This window comes from Ambystoma mexicanum, chromosome 12 (assembly GCF_040938575.1).
Source record: "Ambystoma mexicanum isolate Mex_15411 chromosome 12, UKY_AmexF1_1, whole genome shotgun sequence".
In the NCBI taxonomy this organism is placed as follows: domain Eukaryota; kingdom Metazoa; phylum Chordata; class Amphibia; order Caudata; family Ambystomatidae; genus Ambystoma; species Ambystoma mexicanum.
Genome location: NC_090936.1, coordinates 995892564 through 995918034, shown reverse-complemented (window position 1 = coordinate 995918034; position 25471 = coordinate 995892564). Strand labels below are relative to the sequence as shown.

General features: G+C 46.9%; 1 protein-coding gene across 10 annotated transcripts in view; it reads right to left on the bottom strand.

The window, feature by feature from the left end:
• The window catches only part of SBF1 (SET binding factor 1), a 2512102-nt gene that overhangs the window by 1759414 nt on the left and 727217 nt on the right, over positions 1–25471 (bottom strand). For all 10 annotated transcript variants that reach the window (XM_069629502.1, XM_069629505.1, XM_069629506.1 and 7 more), the window contains one exon: positions 11443–11556. In XM_069629502.1, the coding sequence (XP_069485603.1) occupies positions 11443–11556 (114 nt within the window). The remainder of the gene's footprint in view (positions 1–11442; positions 11557–25471) is intronic.

Below are 25471 nucleotides of genomic sequence, written 5' to 3'. Positions count from 1 at the left end.
CATATGAGCTACTAATGGAGGAAGGGCTCTGGCGAGGAAGTCCAGAGGGGGCTTGCTCGCCAGAGCTCTGTCATCTAAAAGTAGCTTACATGATTGCTAATGAGCCCAGTGCGAGGCGGAGACAGTAAGCATCATAGCTAAATGCTCTGTTTCACCCTGGGCTCTCTGCCGACCTGCCCACCCCTCCTCCAATGGCACAAACAGATGTGCACACATGAGAGGAGGGGGCCGCCGTAAGGCACACAGACGCACGGAATGCAATGACTCCCACGGCGCACCAAAACATTCAACGAGAAAGCTGCTTCTGTGATAACGTCCTACTTTTCCACATGGAGCTGTCCCTCCGAAACGTTAATGTTAAAGGACATTTGTACCGCGCACTATCACCACCGGAGTGGTCCCCTTGCGCTCTGCCGGCTCTGAAAGAGGAAGGGAGGGGCCGGTGGTTAGTGGGAAGAAGCTGGAAAAGTGCAAGATAGAAGTGATGTGCTGTTGACGGCCTCAGCCCGGTGGGTCAGTTGGCTGGGCATGGTGTGTATTCGACCGGTAGTTGTTGTGTACTGTTGTGCAAGTCTATGTGATTTTTTTGTTTTGTTGCAATGTGATGAAGTTTGTGGTTGTGTTTGGTTTGGGGTTTGAGAGGTGTATGCAGAGGGGGGGGGGATTGTTATTGCAATTGGTTAATTGGCACCTTTATCCCTGATTTGAGACGCTGGGCTTACGTAATCTCCCCAGGTGGGGTTCGGGAGCACCCTTGCGCCTCTGTTCTGATCTGGATCCGTCCGGCCTTCAAGGACCCTTGGACATCTGGTCCCCTCCTCGCCAGCCTCCCTTGTAGCGCTACCTGTCTTCCCTTCCCACTCGTAGGGCTAGTGCCCCCGTCAGTGCCCGCAGCTCTGATAGTGTGGTAATTGCCAATATCTCAGTGATTCCACCACACTGTGGTACCTGGTGGCAACTAAGGTGCGGGTATTGGGTGGGAATTAGTGTGGGTTGTTGACTCCGTGTGCGTCTCCTGTGTTCCACTCTGACCAGCGTCCATCGTACAGGTGCCGTAGGAGTTTCTTCACACAGGGAGTTGTTCACGGTCTGTGCTGAGAGTTGTCTGTGTCCACTCAAGTTTAGTCATCCCTTTTCCTTTCTGTTTCGGTTTTCAGTTTGAGTCTGTGGCGTTGAAGAGCCAGGTTTTTACTGATTTCCTAAATTTTAGGTGATTTTTGGTGTTTCTTATTTCTTTTGGGATGTTGTTCCAGGATTTTGCGGCTAAGTGGTAGAAGAAGGTGCCTCCAAGTTTCTTCTTGAGGTCCGGTTTTGGTCCCAGGCGGATTTTGTTGCTCGACCAGAGGAGTCTTGTTGGCTTGTAGATTGTTATTTTCTTCTGTAGAAATGTTCTTGAAGATGTGCCGCACAGCTTGCAGCAGTAAGGAAGTTGCTCTGGTCAATCACAGGAAGCATTCCATATGCTTACAGATGTGCAGGCTGTGATTGGTCAGAGCACTTCCTTGAATTTTTTTTTTCTTTCTAAAAGTCAAACACAAGTGACTTCAGAGGCTCCGGCGAGCTACTGGCCGCTCGCGATCGACCATTTGTAGACCCCTGCTCTATAGTGTTTTTTGGGCACCTGTGTGTTGCCCACAAAGCAGGACTTGGGCTGGTGGCAACTACATGCTGATTTTGCAGGAGCTCTGGGTCACCCCCATTTTGCCATAGAAATCAATGAATTCCTAAACCAAGATAGAATGGCTATTACCACTGCCAGTGCCATCCCTCCTGTTTCTTAAAAGTCCTGAGAAGCCCTGGCTCTGTTCCCAAGTCTTCCCCGATTGGATGTTCAGTGAAAGGACCATATATGCCTCAGGGATGGCCCCTGCTATAATAGTAGATTTCCGAGGGACTGCTTGTTTTTGGTACGCCCACGGGGTGAGGCCTGACTGAATGGAGAGAGAGAGGTCAAATCATATTCTGCATTGTGGGTGTCTGGTTTTGATAGAGTGTCACAATGCCAGAGGTCTGTCTGAGCTAGCCTTCTCTGAAACCAGAGTGAATGCAGAGTGTGCTCTGAAAGGCTTGGAGTTGCCCCCAATGCACATCCACTGTTTTGAGCGTCTGGTTTTGGGTGACTGGCCAGAATGCCTGGGAGCCTGATTGGGTGCTGCATGATGAATTCCCTAGTGTGTGGTTGGATGACTGAGCCTAGCTCAGGCTGAGTGAATAGGGGAGATTTGTGTATAACATAAGACACCCTCACTTACCTCTGTCAGAAGCTACAAGTCAAAACCAGAAGTCAAAAGCTTGGAAAGTTGTGTCCTGAATCCTGCTGGAGGCTGAGGTTTGTAGCTGCAACTCTCCAAGAAATCCAAAGGCTGCTGTGCTGATTAAAGGACTGATCAAGAGGATCTGGAAAGGCAATCTCTTCCCATAGCTAAGAGCGGACCTCGTACAACTGCTGTTCTTCACCCGAAGTGTCCTGGAAGACTGTCCAGAGTGCCTGCCGTCCAGCAAAAGATATCTTTGTGGGTCCAAAAGAAGTCTATGGACTGCTTCAGCCCAAGAAGTCCACCAGCATCTTCCTGTATCCGGAGGCTGTCTGTGACCAGAAGAAAGCCAGACTGCTGTGCATTGCCCTGAAGAGAGGGTACCCTGGCATAGTGCTGCTCGATGCCTGGAGCTTGCCAAGTTCCAACAGACTGAAGAAATCTTCAAGTGGCACTGCAGCCACGACATCCACTTATCCAATGCTAAGAAGTCTAGTGACGCTGCCTGCAGAGAAGTCCCCCTGATGGGCTTCAAAAGTATAACCTGCATTTCTACATTTGTCTCTTTGGGGTAAAACAGTGTTTAGAAATCTTAATGTTTTTTTAATAAATATTGTTACTATAACTGCTACCAGTTGCTGTATTATTGCTGATCTAAGCAACTGTGGTACCACATAGAACTGTATATATTCAGTTAACTATTTTAGTAGAATTTCACATTACAAATGGAGTTTTATTTATTTGCATATAAATATCCACCTAACCTTTTATCCTTTAATGAAAGAACGGTGTTAGCACATAACAGTGTTTGGCCATTCCTCTGTGGCGGCTTGGTGATTCACTGTACCCAAGAACCAGCTTGCATCACCTTCCTGGAGTCTCAGCCTTGGTTGATCATTCATTGCTACTATTTGTGAGCCTTGGCTGGGAAGGAACAATGATTTCTCCAATTTAATTTTTGGCGCACTTCCTCTGCCATATCCCTCAATCATACCCATCATTTGGGGTCGAGGCAAAGGCAGAGTGCCCAGAAATATTAGGTGGTCATCCATATATAGCGAGATACGATCTTCCCAGCCCCCTGGCCATCTAAATCCTCTGAGGACAATATTGTGGCTGACCCACTCTGCCGGCGCTCCATGGCTACCGTGAAGAAATCCAGGCGGGGAGGGGTTTGGGAAGGGGGGGGTTTCCAGGGGAATCATCCCTGCCGGGTGCCAATTTGTTTACGAAAACACTTGGCATATACCTGTTCACCCAGACCCGAGCCAATCAAATCCCAGTGTACAGAACCAAATGCCTTTCGTAAATCCAATGACATTATCACAGAGGGCCCATCTAGAAGTTCTGCCTTTGATAGGGCATTGTGCAGCATGCTTTCATACATGCGTTTGGCCCTGCTGGAGAGAAATCCAAATTTATCTATGCATATTAGATCAGTTAACCTTTCAATAAACCAGGAACCTCGCCAATATTTTCATTTCACCAATCAACAGAGAAATGGGACGATGGCCAGAGAATCCAGGGGCTTAATTTTTCAAAGTATTCATATAATCTCAACGGTTCTTCGTTCCAAGGATAGTGTTCCCTCCTCTTTGCATGCTATTAACAGATCAAGGAGTTAACTTATTCCCCCAACACCCCAACCTTTCCCACACCCCTAATGGGCAACAAGGGGGAGTGAGCCTTACCACAGTTTATTTATGGCTAGCTCAATTTCTGCTATCGTGATGCCTTGGTCTAGTTTTGAGGCTTGGTCGTCAGTCAAATGTCATGGGGCATTTTCGCCAGAAATTCCTAAATGCCTGTCCTATTACCTGCATTAGAGGCACCAGAAAATTGCTGATGGCACCCTGCAAACTACTCTGCTTTTGCTGCCTCGTGGGCTTGCTCACCAATTTCATACTTTTGTTTCTCTTTTCCAGCTATCCAATCATTTTCACAGCTTTGTCCCCCATTTCACACAACTGACTTAGTGTCTCACTGGGCTGGTTTGGCCATTTCTGTCGCAATCGTTTCATATATACCCTTTATTCTCTTGAGTTCTTTAACCTATTCGGGGGTGGGTGGAGACCCATTGAATATTCATCTTATCGCCTCTTCCTATATCAATTCCTTCATTTCCACTACTTTGTTCACCCCGTCCTTATTTTTAGCTGCAACCTTAGCTATGATTCTCCCTCTCAGGACTGTTTTATATGCCTCCCATAGGGATATTGCACTTTTTAGCAAGCCACCATTTAAACAGAAGTACTCTTTGGTCTCATCCTCTAACATTTCCAGCAGTTCAGGGTTTCCCCAAATGATAGGCATTAAAGCACCAGGTTCCGGCACCTCTACTGCCATTTCCCTTTTATTGTGTCCATGAGGGGTGAATGATTAGATCACGGGGCAGGTATTCCATACTTTTCGCCTGTGGATTACAGTAGCTGGCACAAATAAAGATAATCTGGATAATGTTGCACAGACACCCAAATAAAATGAACACCCTCTCCCATTTGGTGCAATAATCTCCATGTATCACTCAATCCCATTGCTTGTAGAAAGCAGAATAATTCAGTGGGTTTGGGATTCCCACCATTCGATAGATCGGCCCACTCTGTACATTAAATCAGTAATGTCACCCCCTAAACTCAACTATGCACTAGATTCCATTAATACCAGTAGTTCTGTACTCGGGAACAGTGGGGCATATACGCGCAGGATTATTACCCTATCACCCCTATAGGTTTCCCGTTACCAGACTAACTGCCTCATGTGTCGCGAACCAAGCTTCCAATTTGGAATGGCAGCGTCGTCTGGATTAGTATAATAACAGGTAAGGCCCTAAAATAAATGGAATTATTTGAAACAGTATAGTGACCTTGCTTAACCTTTCACAGAGGTTCCCAGTCAAATGTGTTTGCTGAAGCAGAGCAATGTCCAAATGGTGTAGAGCTAATAACTGAGCAACTGTACCTCGCTTCACTCTGCCACACCCATCGTTCACATTCCAGGACATCCATGTGATCACCTTTTCCCTCTACAGCAGTGCTATACTGGGTCATGCCTGTGATCATGATATTGATCAATAAGAATCTCATAAGTTGTTTTCGTCTGTATCCAACTATATACTAAGAAGCATAATTCAACAAAAACCTTTCCCTTTCCTCACACCTCTAGCTAAACAGAAGAATCTGTCAACCAACACCCAATGGCGTAGGCTACCTGTGCCTAAAACAATATCTATGATCAACTACAAATAAGGAAGAACCTTCTTGTTCAATTAAGATGGAGTTGGACCAAACAGGATTGAGTGGTGTGCCAATAGCTTAATAATTCCAACGCCACTTCTGTAGCATTCATGAGATCTTTATCAACACAAATCTATATATCGACAACAATTAACTCCGGGAATACAGTACTTATGGCTGCTTCCATTAACTTTAGGATAATGTATTCTACATCTCTTCTCAGTCGGAGAGGTCCCCCCTGGTTGTCCTAATTGTTCAAGTGTGCCCTCTTTCATTACACTCTTCATGTTTTCTTCTCTTTGGCACCACCACTGTTTTGCATCCTGCCTGAGTCTCTCCCAGTATTCATCTCGAACCAGTCACACACCTCTCTAGGGTCAGAGAAACAGGAGCCTACCCCCCTCCCCCATGATGTTGTGGATCACAAAGATCATCAAGGCATACCTGACATTCGCTGCATGTAATAATCTCATCGCAAGCAAGAGTATGACAGCACTGCTATAGGTAAGACTCTACTAGAGGGGATTAGTAGTATTTAGGGGACACAACTTTAGTAAAGTTGTTTTCTTTTTCTACAGGATAAACAAGAGATACTTCTCTTTACCTCAGTATCAAAGAGGTCAGTGAAACACTACATATTCGGATGGTTTGGCAACACAAGCGAGGAGAGTCAAGAGTCCTGCCAAAGTACACTACATTAAGAAGTACCATGAAACTTGTGGTGAAGGTTTTAATGCAACAGTCTAACTAAAAGACCAAGTTTAAAACAGTGTCCAATTGCAGACGCTTGTGTAATATTCTGTATCCCTATTAGAGAAGTCTTCCAAGGAACCGGGACAGACAAAGCAATCAGGGATATCAAATCCTTTGTTACACCTATCATGTTTGAAGTGCCCCTGATGAATGTGTGGCATTGAAGCTGAAAGGACAGAAACGTGTACAAGTTGGGCTACTACCACTAGCGTATTTTAAAACATAGAATATCAATGTAAAGTGTTATTTACGCTGATTGGTGACATTGCTTGTGTTGACAGTTTGTTTTTATGATCTTTTACAAATGCAAGCAATTTCTTGTTTTGTTTTTTTGTTTTATGAATGTATTTTTATTATGTTGTATGTACTTTGGAGGTGTTGCATCTCGTCTTAACAAATTGTATTAAAATGATTGCTGTTTAGCTAGTAAACGGAGTGTCTGATATTTTGTAAGACTTTTTAGTCTCCCCCCGCCCGGGGTTCCTGGAAGGAATTGATATCGTACACAGATTGCGGTACCTTCCTTTATTTTATAGATACTACAGTATTGCCCATTTGGTAGGAAGGCATCTGGCTCACAGTGAGTACAATTGTGAGATAGATCCCCTGGATTATATGCCATCACCACACAAAGAACTTTAATGCTCTTGAGCAGCAGTCCTGATATTTGCTCTTGACCTTGGTCACAAAACACTGGAAAGGTGCCTCAAATCTTCAACCTAACCCTGACCAAGGCGGTCACAGATGCCTCACTGCTTCATAGCTGCGATATCTCATTAGTAATTAGAAGACGGATCGTCATTCTCCCTTCCGAGAGAGAGGGCGAGATTGATCCCGGCAAACCATTTTGCCTGTGTAATTGTCATGAAATAACGATATCTGCAGCTGCTTTGTAGATTTCCCCAATGGAAGAGTTACCTTTACTCCCCTCACCTCACCGCTTTAACGTCTGTTCTTGGAGACAGACACTCCCCCACCCCTCCTACACCCTCCCACTGTATTCCCGGGCCACGCCTACATACCTTCTTCCCCCGGGGAGTTGTGCAACACTTTTCCGCAGCCACCTCATTCCTTTTTGGTTGCAGCGATGCCTTCTGTGAGCCGATCTGCACCCTTTCTCCGCAGCTCACAGAATACGGTTCTAGGTTCTTAGATTGCCAGGCTTTTTTTCGCTGAGTTTTTTGCCAAAAATATTCGGCTGAAAAAACTCATTGAATTTTTTAAAATATATTTGAGGGTCCACCCAAACCCACTCTTTCCTATTTTGCAGTCCCTATACCCCACCACCCTCCTACCCCTTATATTCCCTTACTGTTGGGCAAAATCCTGTGCAGTTCCCTTGGGGAACACTGCAAAAAGATTACAGGATTAAGCAGTAAACCCAATTAGTAGCAGTCTGCACCACCCAGATTTACCTGGTAGCTGTGGCTGAGCAGTCAGACTTCTCTCAAGAAGAGTAGGGCAGTATGCAAAGTATACACAATAGGGCCAAAACAAACACTGACCAGAGCTTTGTATAAAAAGTATATAATTATTTATTTAAAACACACTTTATGGTATATACTAGCACTCTCAATCAAAAGCAAGTTAAAACACAGTCAGGTAAAGCATACACACCTCCCTTAATAGTTATCAGACAAGTCAGGGTTAAAACACTACTATTCGTTAGAACAGAGGTGAGCACTTAACCAAGATGGCACTCTGATAATGCAGTTAAAGTGAGAGAAAAAGGCAGAGCAGAAGAATAAAACAGTTCCCTACACTTTTAAGAGTTCGGAGCAAGGGGAGAAAGGCAGGTTATAATGTAGAGCCAAAGTTCATAGGCCAGGCCCACTTTAAATGCAGCAAAGCAAAATGTGCCCAGGATCACACGGCTTAAAGTGCACTGAAGGTCTTTGCAGAGTGTTCAAAAGAGGTTGGGGTGATGCAAGAGATGTAGTTAGAAGGCCTGGAGCCAACCCAGTTTAGAAGCCAAAGATTTAAGGGTCATCTTTAGCAATCTTTAGAAAGGGAGACCAGGAAGGAAGCTCCAGCGGGGTCAGTTGTTCCTGCCAGTGGTTGAAGTTAGTCGTTCCGACCGGGGGAAGAAAATATCTCGTCGAGGAGGGGACGTTGGAGTCGTTGCATTGCACTGGGATGAAACCAGCCGCAGAGTTCCCGATTAAAAGGTGCGGTCCTTTTATTCGCAGTCAAAAGTGGTGAGCTTGGCTATCCGGCTGCTGGGGTGCTTGGCACGGGCGATTCGACTAAGTGACGTCTTTGGAAGCAAAAAAAGGGCGAACTGGTTGGTCCTACCTGCTCAAAGGAAGAAGACTCTCCAGCAGAAGATCTTCTCTTGTCGTTGGAAAAGTGGCGAGTTTGTTGCAGCAGGGCTTCACCGGTGGTGTTGTCGGTTGCAGGTGGCTCAGCTTCTTCCCTCTTCGGATTCTTAGGTCCTGTGGCGACTTCTGAAGTTCCAGTCCCAAAGGCCCTGCTTTTATGCAGAAAACCCCCCAGCTGTCAATCACACAAGCTAAGTGGTGAGCCGATCTGGGCCAGAGTAGAGTGTGACTTGGGTTGCTAAGGCAACGCAGTCCAGGGTGCCAATTCCCCCCTCCACCCTTCCTGTGGAACCCAGACAGAGTGGCACCATTTGGAGGGCTTCTGTGGAGAAGCCCGCCAAAATAGTGGAACAAAGGGCTCGACCTTGGTCAGAGTTACAGAGACGGACACAAACGCCATTTTAGAATCGAGTTCTGGCAAAAAGACCCAACCAGTGATTTAATATTAAATAAATAAACCGGCGGTATCTTTAACATTGCACCAAAAAGTGGTACATTTAAAATCAATGGGAAACTCCCATAGAGAATATTTCGGTGGAATATTTCGTGGGGTAACCACTGCCACCAGCCAGTAACTCGACAAGGGGGGACGTGACAGTGCCCCCTCGAAAACAGACCCAGGGGCAATCAAATTACCCCTTACCAGTACTTCCACAATATGATGGTTTGTACTGGTTCTGTTCACAATTTTGGACTAGTAAAGCCAATGGTGATTTTACTTGCCCTGGGAGACAGTAGTCAGTCCCAGAGTAAGGAGTCTATGTTTGGGGGTCACTGTGACAACCCTGTGGTACTGCACTGAGAGTGCTGTGTACCACACATACAAAAACAGATGATACCCTATGGAGTAAAAAGAAACCCCATAGCCCATAAGCACATAAGTCAAAGACATACCTCAAATCATGCCTAGGAGTGGGAGTAAAAGAGTCTCACTCTTAACAGGAGAAAAAAACAAATTCCAAAAATCCAGCAAAGCTGCTGGGGGACTCACTAGGTTTTGCAAATTAGTCTTATAAGAGAATTCTCCCTAACACTTACCAACCCCCTATATTTTTCTTTTGAGTTTTTCGGCAACAAAAAAAACGGAAAAAATCCTAGCGATGTAATTAACGTCTTACCACAGAATACAGGGGGGACCCAGCCACGACAGCAAGCCTCAGGCCTCAAGCACTCAAGCCCACCATAGCAAGCCTTGTTGGTCCGTAGTCCTCAGGGCAGGTTTTCACCCTCCCTCTGTGTCCAGTGGGTCACCGCTCCTCAGTTTCGTCCATTACTCTTTAGATGGCCCTCAATCCACAAACAAGGTTAGGATTCGTAAAGAGGATAATATTCGGTGAAGCAGAGCAGCAGAGAACACGTATACTCCATTGCTCTGCTGGCCATGCCCCATTTCATCCTGCTTAGTTATAGTACCTGTGAAACCTGAAGTTGATTCGACCTAATCTGAATCACACGAGAAAAAATTGAATAGTGTCTACCTTAGACTTCCATTGTATTTTATTGTAGTTATTTGAATGTATAAAGCGCCTAATGGCCCTGAGGCATTGTGGCGCTGTTACAGAAGGCTTAACGCACATGGCACAGTAGGAGATACAGTCAGGCAGTAGTACATACAATTACAGAAAAAAAGTACAGAACAGATATATGACAGTTCATTTATATATAGCGCCTATACACAATGTGTTTCAAAGTGCTTTACAGCAAGGGAGGGAATAAGGGGAAAATACAATGACATTCTTACAGGCCATGAACAACAAGAATGTGAAATTAACTATCGTACTCAGCCTGACAACACTTCAGATAGTGCAAGAGCTAAAACACAGATAGAAAGGAAATGGGAAACAGACAGGCGACTACCGTACTAGGCCTGACGACATTTCTGGTAGAGCCGAAGATTAACAAGCGATGAGGGAAGGGGGGAGGAGAAAGGAGGGAGAGGAACAAAACAAGCGACTATCATACTAGGCCTGATGACATTTCAGATAGTGCTGGAGGGGGTGGGGAGGAAGTAAAGGGCGTGGGAGAGGAGACAAACATTTGTTGCTATCATACTAGGTCCAGTGACAATTCTGATAGAGTTTGCAGCAAAATGTACAGACAGGACAGGTTCCAAGGGAGGCCGTAATTTCTTACATACATGTGCGGCAGGGCTAGTTAAATAGCTTGGTTTTGTACTTTCTACAACATTCTTGAAAATGCAGTGGCACAAGTTACAGCAAGAATTAGATTTTGTGTTTATATTACCCCATATTCTTCACGCACTGCACTGGCGTCCTCATGGATCCAGTATGGGATCTCCTGCATTGTACACCCTGCACCCTATGAACATGGACCATGTATTCTAGATAAGGTCAATGCTATGATCTCACAAGGATATTAGGATTCTCTCCTGACATCAGTTTATTGATAACAAGATCTAAAAAGTTCTTCATGGGTGGCAAATCCATTTGTGTCCTGCTCCCTCAGACCCCAGCACCACAAAGATGCCGCCCTCTCAAACTTTCTCCAAATCCACCCTTCAGCATTCTTCTTGCCAGTCAATGACTTTACACTGTACATGTTAAAAAAAGATCGAACTTTCATGGTGTGAACCAAAGCACCATAGTTTTTGTGCATGAACAGTATTAAAAAAAAGCAATAAAGACAAAACAGAAATTGTAATTTAAGACAACACTGTGTGCAGATACCATCTCCAAGAGCAGAGCACTATGATCATCCAACAAGCTATTCCTCTAATCCCTTGCTAATTATGCATATAGGAGAAAACGCAAATAGGTGCAAGCAGACATGCATGTGTACAAGTCGAAATGAGAGCACTTATGGCAAATAAGTCTCGCTAAATAAATAGTGTGAGCAAAATAAAATAACTCTGCCTCTTACCTTATGGAAGCGGATGACTGGTTCCGGATGGATTCGTATGATATGCAAGCACCAGCGGTAGCCTTGCAACAGCTGTGCAAACAAGCGAAGAAAAACTGCCCTTATCTCCTTATCCTATGTGACCGAGAGAAAAAAGGAAAATTGTGGGTGAAAGCCAGAATAAAAACAGCAAAACTACAGACCAGAACATTGCCGGAATTCTTCAATTCCCTGAAGTGGGAACAATATCAATGGTGCGCCAACATTTCCATACCGAAAACCTGTAAAAGGATCAAATATAAAACCAGTCTAACCTGAAACAAACGCTTGCTAAATTGGATGAGCTTGATTGAGAGGGTGGGGAAAGAAGCATACCTTGCATCGCTTAATGGATGTAGCTCAGGGGAACTTCAAGTAAATTCTTATTCTAAGTAGGAAGAAGGGAGTCTAAAGAAAGCTTGGTGATGCTGCACATGGTTTAAGTTACTTATCTGTATCTATTGTTCACCAGCATGGGTCTGGCATGGATTCACATGCTCATGAATATTCCCGTCATCGGGCTGGGAATCCCCCGGAAAGAAAAAACTGTTTCACTTTCACTCTAAAACTATTTCGCCTCTAAAGCAATCACTGTCCTCTGAGTCATACTGCCCCCATTCAATGACAGTCCTCTCCCTAAGCTCCACCACTGGTGGCCATCTTCAGATTTAGTAAGCACGTAAAGTGGCAGTATGATCCAAGAAGAGCCACAGAGGGGAAGGAGGGAGGAGTTTGCATGTGAATCCATGGCAGGCCCAGGCTGGAGAACAATAGTTACAGGTAAGTAACTTAAACCTTCACCAGCATGGGGTCTGGCATGGGTTAACATGCTCATGAATAACGATTACACAGCAGTACATATACAAAACCATGGGAGGTGGCAAGGCTCAACAGAAGCAATCACATTCACCTCTGGAACAAACTCACTTCAGACAAACAGGTTGCGTAGCACCGCTTGGCCAACGTGGGACTCCTCCCTGGAATCCCTGTCGCAATAGTAGAACTTTGTGAAGGTGTGTGTGGACCTCCACATAGCAGCCCTGCAGATGTTGGAGCATGGGCACACCAGAGAGAAACTATGTTGTTGCTGTGATGGCTCTGGTGGAGTGGGCTCTCGGCCGGCCTGGCAGAAGTCGGTTAGCCAGTCGATGACAGCGCATGCCACCACTGGAGAGCCACCTGGAGATGGAAGCCTTCGACAAGGCCTTTCCGTGATTTACAGGTCCAAAGTTGAACAACTGAGAAGTCTCCCGAAAATTCTTCATGCGTGCCACGTAGAATTTCAAAGCAGGCGCAACGTCCAGCGAATGCAAGGTCCTCTCCGATGGCGAAAACGGATTTGGGGAGATGACAGGGAACACCAAACGTTCGTTGAGGTGGATTTCAGACGGTACCTTTGGCATAAAGGTAGGGTGTGTACGCAGTACCACCCTTGAAGCGTGGAAAAACAAGGAAGGTTGCTTGCAAGACAGGGCATTGTTCTCCCCAACCCGCATGGCTGAAGTGATAGCCACGAGGAAAGTCGTCTTCCATGAGAGAAATTTGAGCGGGGCTTGATGCATAGGCTTAAAGTGGGGGCCCCCACATGAGCTTAGTCAGAACTACATTGAGCTCCCAAGCCAGGGCAGGAGCCTTCACTGGTGGATAAGTCCTGAAGAGCCCCTTGACGAGTCTCTGCGACCACAGAGAAGACCTAGCCTGAGACCTGGTGTAACGGAATATGGGGGCGAGATGAACCCGACTAGAGGCATGAGCCAGTCCAGCCTTGCCCAAGGAAAGTAAGTATGTTAGAAGCTGCGGGGCTGTGACACACAGAGGGGTAATCTTCTGAGCCTGGCGAACATACAGAGAAGTGTTTCCTCTTATGGCTTTAGCACTTCAACGTTGACGATGCTCTGGCCTTGCCCAGGATGTCCTTACATTTTGCAGGTAAAGCATTACCTCCAAACTCTAGGGTGGCAGCAGCAGCCATGGCTTTCGATTCAGAGACTCTAGGTCGTGCTGCAGAATCGCCTCCCTCTCTCTGGTGAGAAGGACCGGAAGCAGCGGCAGCCCGATGGAAGGGGCCACTGACAGACACAGCAGGTCCGGGTACCAACTATGTCGCGGCCACACAGGGGCGATGAGTATCATCCTGCAGTGGCACGTCTGAGTGTGTTGATCATGCGTAGCAGGAGTGGAAAGGGAAAGAGCGTACAGGAACAGTCCCTCATACAGGAACAAGAACGCGTCCCCCATGCTCCTCGGCTGAGGGAACCTGCTGGCGAATGTCTGGAATTTGGAGTTTGGCACTGTCGCAAAGAGATCGATGTGGGGTTAGCCCCATTCGTCTAACAGAAGGTCCACTTGGTCCCGGCGAAACTCCCACTTGTGGCAAGTACGTAGCTCCCTAGTGAGAGTCTGCTATGGTGTTCTTGACACCCGCCAGGTGAAAAGGGACAAGGAACATCTCCCAACGAATGTCCCAGCACAACGGATCCTGGGATTCCTTGGAGAGGGTCAGCGAGCGGGTCCCTCGTTGCTTCCGGATGTAGAACATGGTGGTGGTGTTGTCCGTGTAGATCCTCACCACTTTGCCCCTCAATGACGGCAGAAAAGACTTGAGGGGCCAGAATATGGCCGAAGCTCCAGGATGTTGATGGGAAGACCATTTTCTTCCAGTTGCCAGAGGCCTCTGGTGTGGGCTCCCCATTCTTCTAGCGATGCATCCGTGCTGACCGTCGCCTGGTAAGGCAGAACTTGAAACCAAGCTCTCCTGGACGAGATGCAGCCGTACACCCCACCACTGTATCGCCTGACGGAACTCCTCATTGAGATTAATGTTGTCCGCAAAAGGTCCCAGTGACTTGCATCCACTTCGCATCCAGGAACTCCTGGAGAGGCCTCATCTGTAGTCTGCAAGGGCGGATGAGGCTGATGCAGGAGGACATCATGCCCAGTAGCAACTTGAAGGCCTGCACTGTGGACGTCTCCGCCGATGACAGGCGCTGTACTTTCCCCTGAATGTCCACCACACTCCTCCAAGGGGGATGCCAAACACGTTACTGTGTTGAGAAGGGCCACCCAGAAATAAAGCGTTATGAGTTGGCGTCAAGCAGCACTATGGATAGTTTATGAACAACCCCAGCTCCGTCAGCAGATGTACAATCCTCTATGTGTGCTTACTTGCCAGACGTGGGAGCGGGATCGAACGAGCCAATTGTCCAGTTATGGGTATACGTGGATGCCCTGCAGACAAAGGTGCGCCACCGGGGCCAGGCACTTTGTAAAGATCCTCTGTGCCGATTTTAGGTCAAAGGGTAGAGCCTTGAACTGGTAATGTCGCCCCTGGTCCACGAATAGTAGGAATTTGCTGTGCTTCCTGGGGATGTGGAAGTAGGCACCCCCCACATCCAACAACGTCAAAAAATCCCCTTCCTCCAGCTGGCCGAGCACCTGTTGCAACGTGACCTTCAAGAACTTCTGGGACTTTAAGTGCTTGTTTAAACTACACAGATCCAGGATTGGCCTCCAACACAGTTTTCTTTTGAACCATAAAGTACCTGGGAACGGGTTCCATCGCCTCCTTCTGTAAAATGGCACACACCTCTTGCAGTAGTTGAGGCCTGTGAGGTACCCGTCAAGGCACCGGTGGAAACGAGGACACCAGCGTTAGATAGCAAAGGTGTGCCCCTATCCGAAAGCGTCCAGCAACCATCTGTTGGTTATCTTCCTCCACGGACCTACAAAGTTTGCAAGCCGGCCTCCCACTGGGGCATAAGTGGGGGCCTGAGACCACAGCCGATTAAGGCATGCTTGGTGGTTGGGGCGGCGCCAATGCTGGCCTCCACTGACATAAGCCTGAGAGCGACCCCTGTATGCCTCTTGAGTGGAGGAGCAGGAAGGCTGACGGTACAGGGTAGTATATCTCTTGGAGGATCGGCCGTGTGTTCCTCTGGACGAAAGAAAAGAAGACAGCCTACGTGTTTGCAGGGTTCCCAGGGAGAGCGATGCCTGTCAGTCTTTATATCTGGCAAAGAGTTGTCAATAGCCTTGATGAATAGGTTTTCTCTGTTGAACGGCATATCGAGAACCTTATCCTGAAAGTCCTGAAGTTTATGGCCTTCAACCACCATTGTCGAAGAAGGGACACACTGTTCCCAATCTGGCGGAAACCCGTGTCCACAATGGCCATCGTCACTGTAACAGCATGGTGTTGAGCCACCCAGAGGCAGTCCAGTCTCTGCAGGATCTCTGTGACCAGTGTGTGTCGAGTCGTTAGAATATCCAACGACACGTTCCTTGGTTGAGTGGTGAATGGAAACGGTGGTGTAGGGTACAGACTGACTCGCCTACTCCTGCGCGCAGGGGACACAGGCTCACCTGCTTCAGAGTCTCCCCCTCCTTCGTGGTCTTTATCGTAGTCAGCCAGATCATCGTTGCCATCAGAGATTGAATATTTCTGCACCGGCTTCTCTGCAGAAGGATGCGAGTCCACCTCATGTGGGGGCTCAATCGGAGGAACCTTGTCCCCTTCTTTCTTTCTTTCTCTGGAGACTTCTGTGTAGTGGCGGTCGCAGGGCTTTTCACCATCCCGGGGTGCCTGCTGCCTTTTCTGCAGCCTCTGCAGCCGTATCACGCCTCTTGGGTAAGGACACGTGCGGTGGCCGTTGTAGGCACCACCTTCACAAAACCGCTCTCCTTCAATGGGACGATGTGGTCGTTGAGGCCCTCGTCGACTGGGCAGTCGTCGAATCGGTTGACTTGGAAGGCTGAGAGGTCTTCGTTTTGAAGGGTCCTCCCCAGATTTCTCCCTCGTTGGTTTGTCAGTTGATGCAGAGTTTGGAGGGGGTCAAGGACTTTCTCTTAGAAGCAGGCCCCCACTCGTCGGCAGGCCGACCATGGAGGTTGATGGTGATCGTGTTCTGCCCGACTTGCAACCCGCATCAGTGGTAAACCCAGTGGAACCCCGCCGTGGAGCTTGCTTCTCTTGGACCCCCGCGGGCAGGGTGTCCTCAAAGGATCGTGACCTCCTCCCAGAGGGAGTTCGCTCCTTGGACCAGTCGGTCCTGGGTGAGGCATGAACCTGCCCGGAAGCTCAGTCCGGGCCTTGCTCGATTTGAGCCATGCTGCTAGCCTGCTGTAGCATTCTTTCCTGGTTTTCTTTGAAATACTACAGCACACCTGGCATCCGTCCTCATCATGGTACGGATGCAGACAATAATAGCATTTATGATGTCAATCTTCAACAAATACGTTCCTTAATCCTCACTTCACGCAGAGTTTGAAGAGGCTCATGCCCCCTCCTCCTAGGACATGGTTGAAAGGTGCAAAGTAGACCCAAGACTGGGCATTCTCGAAACCCTGTTGGATGATCCACAGTGGATGAAGATCTTTGCTTACTTGATCAAAAATAGTTTTCTATGAAAAAAATCAAAAATGCAGAAAAATATATTAGAGTAAGGAGAGGACTCCTAACATTGAAGAGTGCAGTAAAAATCTAAGATGGCTACCAGGGGAGGAGCTTAGGGAGAGGACTGTCATTTGATGGGAGCAGTCTGACCCAGAGGACAGCGACTCGTTTAGAAGAGAAATACAGTTTTAAAGTGAAAGTAAAACTAGGTTTTCTTTTACTGAGGTTTCCCAGCCCGACAGGGATTATTCATGAGCATGTGAATCCATGACAGACCCCATGCTGGAGAATGCACATTTCTTAAAGGAGGGAACACTTAAAGTAAGCAAATTGAGTCTGCACACTTCCAACATCCACAAAATGGGGAAATGGCCTGCAGTCCAAAAAAGTGAAGCTAAAATGGGAAACGCAACTCCGGCACCCAAACATACAGATGGTTGGATAAGGAAATATAATTCAAGTAAGGAAAAAAGAAGGTGAAATGGTGAGTAGAAAAGATGAAAGGGTAGTGACAAAAGGGGGTGTGGTTAGAATATACCCTTTGGAAAAACTGAAAAAAATGGTTCCCAAAAATATATTTTCAGGGAATTTGAAAAACCAAGTCAGAAAATGAAACTGAATCAGGGCAAGACACACAAGTGCTGGAGTCAACATTACTAAAACACCTGAAGCAAACGGATAAAGCAAGACCAAAAACAATAGCCTGAATAAATTGCCAAAAGAGGATATCTATCACAAACATAGGAATCGTAGGGTATTCGGTTTTTTGTATTATACGTTACGTGGGTGCCATGGAAAGTTTACATAACTTGAAACCTATGCATACAGAATGGAGAACAAAAAATACTCCTTTATGTGATACAACAGCATTTTTACAGTCTATTGATTGTGTCCTGTACAACAGCTAGTGTATTTTTTTTTTTACAAATGTAAGAGCAAGTATAGCATGGCAGAGATCTTATTTAAAACATGGTGAAACTCTTGCCGTTCGTGGTCCCAGCAATCAAATAAGAATTCTGTGAAATTATTATATATGTAAACACACATGCAAAAACTTTGGTTAAAAGGATGCTATGGTTAGGTTGAACTTCAAAAACATTGGTTAAAAGGGACAGTTACAGTCCAAAACAAATAAATTCACCATTTACAGCCTGAAAATAAGTAACTTGACCACTGCCCATGCAATGTTCCTGTAGTCTCACGTTGTACTCAGTGACATGTAAAAAAAGAAAAAGCGCTTGAAAAAAAATCCCCATAGAGTATTTGGGCTTTGTTTCATGTGTACCCACAACTTAAATTAAACATGAGCAGAACCAGTCTGGTATGGTACCGTTCTCCTTATCCCTTTTTCGTAACTTATCTACTATAGAAACTGTGGGCAAATACATGTCGTCATGATATGCACCAGACATATATGCTAAAGAGCATGGTTCATGGCCATGCTCAGAAGGCACAATGCCCAGGATTCTCCAAGAGCCCCAGCGTGCACACTGGGAATGGCTGGTCACTTTGCCTGGAGCATGGCCTAAGGTTGTGGCAGAGGCATGACTGAAAGCTCCTCTCAGATACCAATGTTTCCACTGGGTTTGCCACCGCCATGCCCATTGTCACTTTCCATGGGGCATGGCCTGCAGGATGCCGCCAAGCTGGCCTGCATAATCAGTAGCCACATAGCCTGATCTTCCCACTGGTAATGGCTTTCGTCCATGACCACTGGCAATGTAGCGAGGGGAAGGGGCATGGCTGAGATATGGTCATTTTATGGTGGCCTTGGAGCAAGTGAAAAAGTGTGCACTGAACTCCATATTGCTGCTTTGCAAATGGCTTCTAATGCTACATTAGCAATGAATTCTAATGCTACTCCAGCACTCCTGTTTACACCTAAAGCACATTCCATCAGAAGTGTTTTATTTGCTAGAGAGAAGCACATTATAATATGCCCAACAATCCTCCTAGCAATGTGTTTCTTTTGTGACAATTTCCTTCTCTTCCTGTTGCCAATGAAACAAAAAATTGATATTTGTTCCATATTTCTTTAGTTTTGTCAAGTGTGTATAAAAAAATGTTCTCTACTCTGAATTACCAGCTTTCTTTCAAAATCTACAATCAATTGATGTGGAACTTCGACATTAATTTTGTTGCAAATCTAGGGTGTGTTCTCAACACTACTTCGTGCTTGTGTATTGTTACAAAGGACTCAGCTCCCGATAGAGCTTGTAACTCACTGATCCTTCTGATTGATGCGATAGCAAGAAGGAAAGCCACTTTATAAGAAAGTTCTCTTAACAGGGATTTATGCATTGGCTCAACGGTGGGCCCATAAACCGTGAGAGCACAGTGTTTAAATCCCACCCTGGTATGGGGGGAGAGACACTGGGGGATAGATACGTTTGACTCCCCCATGAAGGCTTACTGTTATCTTCCAACAGGATATCTTTTGTTGTGATGTGGTGTAAGCTGCTAACGCCACTAAATAAGTGAATTATAAACTAGACCAGAGCTTAAAGGATACATAAGATATATTACCAAATCTGTAGCTGAGCAACCAATGGGATTGATATGGCTTTTCCTACAACAAACCACAAATCTCTTCCCTTTGTTGAAATAGCAGTGCTACGTGTTTATTTTCTTGTCACGTGCAGTATAGCCACACAACGTGAGGCTAGACAATGTTCAATTTCTACGACTTCAGGAGCAAGACTGCTAAATTAACTGAGGGCTTGGGTCTGTGACCCGTTTGCTGTTGTATGTAAGCAGGTCTGGGTGCAGACGGAAATGTGCAGTGGGTGAGAGTACCACGGTTGTCTTGCCCACATTGGTCCAATGAGTATTAATGTTTGACTCGTGATAAAATTTGTGAATAGTCGTGTGTATAAGTGGTGTCGGGGGAGGGGGTGAGCATATGCAAATATCATGGACTCATTTTTCCATAGTGCCTTGCCTATGTAACCTGTTGTGGGAGCCAGAATGCAGAGAGTAAGGATGTTGGTCATTTTATGTTTTTGTTTGTTGCAAATAGGTCAACTGTTGGATAAATCTGCGAGTGTACTAGTGTTTAGTTTCCACTTGTGTTCCATTATCAGTACTTTGCAGAGGGTGTCTTACAGGCAGTTGAGTTCCCTTGGAACATGCTGTGCCTAACTTAATGTTTCTCTGTATGCACCAGTGTCAGATATTCTGAGTGAGAAAAGAGTAAAACATTGCAGTTGTGTCGTCTGTTTGTATGAGGATACTCTTAATATCATTTGTAATGAGATTATCACCATCATGATTGCCAGTAGTTCTAACCAATTTATGTGGCGTTTTCTGGCTTTTTGACCACTTTCCTGTTGGAGTGAGGTGTTGACAATGCGCACCCCAACCTGACAGAGGAATCGGTTAATCAGTGTTGGTGAAGGGTCTTCCCTTTTACCACATTGTCAACTGACCACCATTGAAAACCTTCATGTACTGTTTGTGAAACTATCATTAGACCCTCTCACTGGCCCGTTTTCTGAGACCTTTGCTCTGCCAGCCACTGTTGTATTGGGTGCATCCTGAGACATTCACAGGGAATGATGAAAATGCAGGATGCCAGTCCAGGTAACAATAGATTGGAATTCCCTTGCATCATAGATATGCTGCAACAACTGCAAGCATGTTGTTGAATACATTTGGTGCAGACGCAATTCCAAAAGGGGGAACTTTGAATTGGTAATGATCGTTTTGATTCTGAATCTGAAGTGCTATGATTTGGGAACATTAAAATATAGAAGTATGCATCTTTCATATCCAAAGTAGTCATGCCGTTTCCCTCTTTTTTGGGAGAGTTTGAACCTCTTTTAGGGTTGTCATACTGAATTCTTGTGGCTTCACAGATTTGTTTGCTGGTCTTCGATCTTAAAACTGGTCTCCTGGTTTTGTCATCCCTGTGCGTACCTGTTTTGGTACTTGTTCTATCAGTTATTTTAAGATGAGCGCTCAGATCTCTTCTTGCAAAAGCTTTGGCTGCACATGGGCTGGTGATTTTGCTCTCGGCGGATGACTATGCGGTTTGGATAGTTGCTTGATGCAGTAACCTAGTTAGACACTGGTTAAAATCCACTTGTCTGAAGTTATCCCCTTCAAGTGTGGGTATATGATGTTATGCGTTGTCCGACTGACGTTGCATGGGAGGGGACTTTTACTGTGGAATCCTTTTGTGGAGGAGGCGGCTCCTCTCGGGTTTGTACTCTACCACAAGCTCTACCTCCATGAGGTTGTTGCATGCTTGAATAACCACCTGTTCCTTGGGGAAAGGTGCTTTGGTAAATTGGAGCACTCCGTGAGACGTTAGAGTGGCCTACTGGTTAATTACAAGACCGGGTCAGAAAAGACCGCCAGCCTTTGAAAGACCCCTTTGATGGAACATGTTTCCATTAATTTGACCCAGACTCTTCCTAACATTGTGCTCTATCTTTGCCTTGTCAAGGGCTTCAACTACACCTAACCCCAACATTCCGTTTTTTAAATAGCTTTGTCTAGCAGACTAGCCTACGTTTCAGCTATAAACAAGACGTGTCTTAATTATGCTTGAACAAGCTATTAAGTCGTTCTGCGTTTTTCCCAGTATTAAAATGTCCTTGAGGATGGTGTTGGTAGAGTTTTTCCCTTCTGTTATGATCCTAATTATGGCTGATTTAAGGGGTTCAGCCACCTGATCAGTGAGATGTTCAATTTCATATTATTAATCCTGACTTTATCTTGCAATAAGGGTAGTAGCATCTTGATTCCCAACTTCATGCAAAGCAGATTTAGCTTTCTCCAGAAAACAGATTGTTTTGATTTCTTTCTCAGGGGGTATTTATTAGTTCTCAAAGGGTTGTGGTAGCTACAAGAGAATCCACTTGTCTACTTATGTATGGGTGGTCAATAGAGCCAGCTTTAAAAAAAATGTCTATGCTCAAATTATTTAGTTTTTACCGGATTACTTAATGAAGCAGTAAAGCCAGGGTTCTCGTGTAAATCTTTGCGTCTGTGTTTAGGGGACTATGGACTAGGAGTAAGGTGGTCACTACGGTAAGTAACCTGGTAATACTCCTACGTCCCGTCCCCTTTCCTCCATACTTCTGGGAGATTCCCAAGCACTCTTTTCAGGAACTACAGGTGGATGGAAATCCCCCTTACTGAAATAGGTTCTTCAGCACAGCCTGACCAAACTGAGCGTCAGCTCTTGAGCTCATGTGGAGACAGTAATGCTTACAGAAAGCAGATGGGGAGGCCCAAGTAGCTGCCCTAGCAATGGACTCCAAGGGGACATATTTCTGAAAAACAACCGCGGCTGCCTTGCCCCGCACCAGGTGTGCATGGATACCCTTAGGAGGTTTCAGCCCTTGGAAAGTGAAAGACTCTGTGTCTCAGTCGATCCACCTAGAAATAGTTGCCTTAGACGCCGGCTTGCCCTGAGGGTTACCGAAGGTCACAAAAAGTTGAGAAGAACTCCTAAGCTCGGAAGTCCTGTCCAGGTAGAACTTAAGAGCTCTTCGGACATCAAGACAGTGTAGAACCCTTTGTGAGGCACGGTTCGGAAAAAAGACCGGAAGGGAGATCGACTGATTCAGATGGAATTCGGTCCCCACCTTCGGTAGAAAAGACGGGTTTGTCCGAAGGACTACCTTGTCCTTGTGAAAGACCAAGAAAGGATGCTCCAACGACAATGCATGGAGCGAGCTCACTCTCCTTGCTGACGTAACGGTGACCAGAAAGGACACTTTCCAAGAGAAGTACTTGAGGTCCACCGTAGCCATTGGTTCAAAGGGTTTATGGCACAGCGCCGTCAGGACTACATTTAGGTCCCATGGCGGGTGCGTATTACGAACCGGAGGGTAGAGGCGTGTCAAGCCAGCAAACTGCCTCTTCACCACCTGGTTAGAGTATAAGAACACAGGTCTGTAGAAAGGTAAGCGGAAACCGCTGAGAGATAAGTCCTGCATGACAGAACATGAACCCCTGACTCTGCTAGGGAGGACACGAAGGACAGCACCATGTCAATCGCGGCCACCCTCGGATCCAACTTCTTCTCCAAACACGAATGACAGAACCTGAGCCATTTACTCTTGTACTAAGATCTGGTCGAGGGTTTCCTGGCTGCTTGGATAACGCGCATGTTATCCGCTGACAAACTCAGATGCTCTAAACACTTGAACTCAGGCACCATGCCGCCAAGCTGAGCGATTGTGGGGAGGGGTGCCACATCCGTTTCCCTTGGTGAAGAAGATCGGGAGTTTCTGGTAACCTGATTGGCGGATACACCGACAGGTGTTGAAGTTCTGAGAACCAAAACCTGGCCGGCCAGCACGGGGCTATGAGTAGAAGGGAACAGTTAGCGGAGTTCTTCAACTTCCGAATTGTACGGTGAACTAGAGGCAGAGGCGGGAAAGCGTAAGCTCTCATGTTGTGCCATGGAATCTCGAGAGCATCCCCCAGAGAGGAGACTCCCAGCCCCCCTCTGGAGGCATACTGAGGAAGCTTCTTGTTCACCGTCGTAGCGAAGAGGTCCAGCTCAGGTGTGCCCCAACGCGAGAAAATCCGAGAGGACCTCCGCCTTCAATTCCCACTCGTAGCTGACCACTGTCCGCCGGCTGAGAGCATCCGCTGTGATATTCAGCTGGCCCGGGATGTGCACTGCAAGCAGCCAGACACCATGAAGCACCGCCCACTCCCAAATCTGGATGGACAGGTCCACGAGGGGGGGGAGGGGGAACTTTGTTCCCCCTTGCTTGTTTATGTAATACATTGACACCACATTGTCCGTTCTTATGCGGACCACCTTGTTGACAATGAGCGGTCTGAACGCCCTGAGCACTAGGAAGATCGCCAGAAGCTCCAAATGATTTATGTGCAGGAGCTTGTCCTGAGGCGACCAGAGGTCCGAGACCTGAAGATCATCTAACGTCGCACCCCACCCTAGAAGGGAGGAGTCCGTCGTGATCGTCACCATGGGGACTGGGTCCTGACAGATTGCTGAGAGATGACCACCAATCCAGGTCCACTCTCATGGAATCCGGAATCATTATCCGCATGGAATCCGGATCCACTGCCTGGCGCCATGAACTCCGAAGAGCCATCTGGGTCCTTCTCATTTTGAGATGAGCAAGAGGAAGAGCCAGTACACACGAGGCCATGAGACCAAGAAGCCTCTGGAACCACCAGGCCGACATGCTCTCCGACTGCGCAAACATCTGATACGTGGCTAACAGATCCGCCATTCTGTCCTCGGTCAGATACACTCTGCAGTCGATCGTGTTCCAACGAAAACCCAGGAAGATCAGGTCCTGTGAGACCGTCATGGAGGATTTCTGCCAGTTCACAGACAGCCCAAGATGGAACAGGAGCTGAAGGAGAGACTGGAGGTTGCCCGCTGCTGCCAGCGGACAAGGGCTGCGTAAGAGCCAGCCGTCCAAATAAGGATACACATGGATACCCTGTAGACGAAGATAGGCTGCAATCACTGACATCTTCGTGAAGACATGCGGCGCCGAGCTGAGGCCAAAAGGAAGCACCCGAAACTGAAAGTGCTCCTCTCCCAAAGAGAACCGGCGAGATCTTCTGTGTGGATTCCAAATCAGGATATGCATATACGCACCCTGAAGATCCACAACGCTGAGCCAATCGCCCATTTGGAAGGAGGAGCGTATCTGGCTGGGCATGATCATCTTGAATTTCTCTTGGGGTAGGAAAAGATTGAACTGGGAAAGGTCTGGGATGGTGCGCAGGCCAGCTTGGTTGGGTTTGGGCACCGTAAACCGCCGGGAGTAGAAGCCCTACCCTCGCTCCCCAAGGGGAATGGGTTCCACAGCTCTGAAGTCCAGAAGTTTCTGAAGTTCGGCCTTGAGGGAGGGTGAGCCCAACAGCTGAAAAGGAGGGTTGAGGGGTGGGGTAGGGGGTAAAGGTAAGCGGAAGCCCGCTCGAGCGACTGACAAGACCCATTTGTCTTCTGTGATGGTCTGCCACGCCTCCCAATGAGACGCAATGCGTCCTCCCACCGGGGTCTCGTGCGATCGCGGAAAACCCTCATTTGGCAGGTTTATTGGTGGCGGTGCCACCTGAACCTGATGAGGAGGCTGAGGAGTGGGAGAAAAACCGCGTGCATTGTTGTCTACTGTGGTTATTCCCTGCAGGAATATCCACTCTGCGAGATTTGCGGTTGAGGAAGCCCCTAAAACCAGAGGAAGGTCGACTTTGCGACAACGGTCTCTGGGATTTGAAAGGAGCTTTGACCAGAACAGACAATGATTTAGCCGTCTGAGTGCTATCCTTGGTCTTGGTGTGCTCTACGTCAGTAGTAGAATGAAAAAGCTCCTTACCATCGAATGGAAGATCCACCACCTTGTCTTGCACTTCCTTAGAAAATTTAGTGGCATGCAGCCACGCCTGCCGTGAGGTATCAACCGCAAGCATCAGGCCCTGAGCCGAGATGTCTACATGATGAGCCGCAGCCTCCAGGAGATCCTGGGCCAAGACCGTGGCATCGGAAAGGCCTCCTTTGAAGTCTTCCAACTTCTTGACCGTGATGTGCTCCTCAAACTCCGACAGACCTTTCCACATCCGCATGTTAGCTCCCGCCAATATCAACTCAGCGTTGGCCTGCCTGAGCTGCAA